Below are 3,521 nucleotides of genomic sequence, written 5' to 3'. Positions count from 1 at the left end.
AGTGGAGGGAAAGTGTTTTAGTTTTTGTCTTTGTTTCTTACCATCCAAATCTATTGGCAATAAATTAATTTTCTCTAAGTCAAGTCTATTTTGCCTGTAACACTACCTGGCAAAGGATCTCCCTGTCTTCACCTTAATCCTTTTAATCATACTTTTTCCCCTGTCCTATTGAAGAGGGTAAGTGAAAGAGCGGCTGGGTGGGCGTCTGTCAGGTGGCCAAGGTCAACCCACCACAATTTTATCCTTAAAGCAGATCAACCAGTGAAGGAATCCAACCAAGCTTTTTATGAAGGGTCTTTTATTTGCAGAGAGCGATCATACCCAAACATGACTGTCAGGCTTCATTACGTAGTCCTTTTAGTCAGCACCATAGCAGCTAGAAGATATTATTTCCCCTCACCCCATTTCCAGCTGCTTCTCAAGAGCCCCTGTCAGAGACAACTCTTCTTTGTTGGCTGAACTGCTTGTGTTGCAACTTCCTAACCAGTTTAATGAAAATGAGCTGGGCTACCTTAAAGGTGTAAAGGATTTTGCTATCCAGGTTGATTTTGACTGAACTGGATTGGAACATTTTCACATGAACAGCTCAGCTCCACTGGTGTATCTGAGAGGACAGGAATCTGGTAGGGGCAGGGAAGGCAGGGAGTCACAGGTCTAGTGGGGAGTGTCGGCACTGCTGCGGATGGAAGGGGCTATGTGATCCAGTTGGAATTTAACTCTGGCGCTGCCTTTGCTGGCCGGGTAATCACTTCCTCTGTAGCCTTGACTTCCAGACATATCATCATGCTTTTACTATTTGTATGCTGTGAGTTACTTTGATTTGGAAAACTGGACTGGAAAAGCTGTGACTTGTTTAGATAAAAGGGAGTTTATTCTAATAGGATATTTATTTCTAAGGTGAAAGTCACAAACTTGTATCTGCAAATTTCTGCAAGAATCTACAACGAGCAGTCAATGTTATTACCCCAATGTCCATGGTCACGGAACACAGTTATCATGGATACTTAATTATCACAAGACTAGGAAGGAAAGGAAGTCCTTGAAGATGAGTTAGTGGGAACCAACACCTCTGACAACCAACATCACATGGAAGAAGAAGGTGCTTTCTTAATTTTTCAAGAAGAGTGTAAGCAAGGATGCTTTTCTTTTCTGGAAAGTTACCAGTAGAGAAGAGATTAAATACTTTCTTTGAGTCCCACAACTTAGTAGTATTTCTTCCCTGTCCTTCCAACTGCTCCAGAAATTTGAGAAGTCTTCAGGACTGAACCAAGCCTTCCTTTTCCAGTACAGTTACACAAATAGAAGCTCCAGGTTAAAAGAAAAAGCAAGTTTTCTGAATGCCCTGGAAGTAATTTGCTACCCTTTTACTTCCTATGTCTGTCATCTAGGTCAGGTCATCCTATCCAGGCCGAAATAGTTTTGGGTGGAGTTGGACTCCATAATGCTATCTCATTAAGCTTTGTTAATTCTGTGCTATTGTTCCTGAGCAGAATTGGCAAATAATTTTAAAAACACAACACCCTACCACAAAGAGCAATGAGATGTGAGGAAGAGAAAGTGATGGGGATGAAGAATGGTCTAATCTTAGTATTCCTTCAGGATTAGTCAGTATTTGTTCTGCACAATCTCTCTTAGTCAAAGATTTAACAGAAGAGAAAGTCACATCTTTCACCTGCCAGAGTAAGTTCCTGATGTTGCTAGAACACGCGAGCCAAAGGTGTTGATTGAACTGACCCTCTTTCAATATGCCTGTGTAAGTCAACAAAAAGCAATGTGTTTGCTGGGTCAATATTTTATCTGATCCTTGACGTATTAAATTGATAGTCTGAAGGTCCAAACAATGTTGCTACTAAGCTCTGTCTCTACTATCCTGTAGATCTACTATCAACCTGTCTCTGCCCATGACTTCATATAAAAAGCCCCCATTAACTCAGTAACTAATTTAAAGAAAGCAACGAGATTCCTAGTATTATACTTATTCAGGTTTTATTCTTACTAAATAAGCAATTGTGCAACAAAGCTTTTCTCTTCAGATGTCTGAGTCGACAAGTTGCGTAATTCAAATAAAGATATTTCAGAGTCACTTAGCTCCATTTTAAGTTAATAGCTTCTTCTTCGCAAAGCTGTTCCAAGGTTTAGTTAGTCTCTGAACGCAGTTTTCATGTACTGTACTAACTCTAACAATGCGGCAAAAAGTGCAGCAAAAAGGTGAAAACAACAAAGTCCAGTGATATCCAATTAGAGGTAGATATCAAAACCAAATTAACTGTGTAAGGGGCTGCAAGTGTTATTACATGAGGCATTTTCCTTCTAGGTAACTGAAGAGTAAGAAAGGGTCAAACAGCAAAAACATACAGAAAGGATAAGAGAATTGAACACTCTAGAGAATTTGGTGAGAAGACACACAGTACAGTACATTCAGTAAGAGTGAATGTTGAAAAACAGGACTGAACAGCATTGTTGAACTACATTGATAAAGACTAAAGCTAGATTTCTTATCCTTTCTTTTGGTATGTGAGTTACGGAGTTTTCCAGCAGTGCTTGAAACAAGGCATTGAACAACAGTAAACAGATTTTCTTTTTTTTTTTTTAGCACAGTGTTTAGTTCTGCAAGTATCTCTGCTGCTTCAGATTACAGAACATTATTATATTGATACGGCGACAGCACACTGACAGGTAGTGATGAAATTTGGTGGCTGTATTGTGAAACACTCATATTGACATTTCACCTAGCGAGCAGTGTTTCACTGCTAAAGAATACATGTGGCAAACCAGTGCAAACTGCAGGTGTCTGTGTTTCCAAGAAAAAAATATAGGTCATCCCCAAGAAATCTGCCTGGTCTAGAACTAAGAAATCCAGTTCTATGACCGTTCAGGTAACCCCAGCATTAAACTACTTTTAAAGAAGCACCAGTTGCCTGATCTGCAAGCTCAGCATTAATTGAGAACACACTTTAACATGCTTCTCTGAAAACTCCCGATTCACTACTGAAAACTAAGGCCCATTTGATGCAAATCTGGTAACAGCCAGCTTTAGCATACACAACTCACTAATACATGCAAAAGATGGAGGAATTCCAGCAGTCACTTTTGCAGTTTTCTGACTTTATTTTATTTCTTATTTTCCGTTTTGATAGAAACAGAGACCACGGCCCCTACACAGTTTGCATGGTTTCTCATTCAGGAATAAGTGACACAGTCAATCTCTTACCTCCTCATACACTCCAGAGCCTGGGTGAAGACCTGTGGAGCCATTCCATGTTCATGTTGTAGGATCAAACACTGCTCTAGGGTGACCGACATGGCAGTCCTATCCTTGGCACTTTTACAGCTTGTAAATCGAACACCATTTAGTCTGCGGCATATCTAGAAAAAGGACATACAATTCATCATTCCTTCCTCACACCCACCTTCTGCTCAGAGAGCACACCCGTACTTCTCTTTAGACAGACACAAATGTTGTGCAGGACTTTGATGTCAAAAGTTGTCCCCTCTGAGAGGGTAGAACTCCATTGCATGAG

At 40.2% G+C, this 3,521-nt stretch overlaps 1 protein-coding gene across 1 annotated transcript in view; it reads right to left on the bottom strand.

Annotated features, from left to right (window-relative positions):
- INPP4A (inositol polyphosphate-4-phosphatase, type I, 107kDa) overlaps positions 1–3,521 on the bottom strand; it is a 49,471-nt gene that overhangs the window by 6,895 nt on the left and 39,055 nt on the right. The window contains exon 24 of the mRNA XM_010130971.1: positions 3,212–3,366. Within this exon, the coding sequence (XP_010129273.1) occupies positions 3,212–3,366 (155 nt within the window). The remainder of the gene's footprint in view (positions 1–3,211; positions 3,367–3,521) is intronic.

This window comes from Buceros rhinoceros, unplaced genomic scaffold (genome assembly GCF_000710305.1).
Source record: "Buceros rhinoceros silvestris isolate BGI_N320 unplaced genomic scaffold, ASM71030v1 scaffold2862, whole genome shotgun sequence".
NCBI classification, from domain to species: Eukaryota; Metazoa; Chordata; class Aves; order Bucerotiformes; family Bucerotidae; genus Buceros; species Buceros rhinoceros.
Note: the sequence above shows the minus strand (reverse complement) of the source record. Positions and strands in the feature narration are given on the sequence as shown.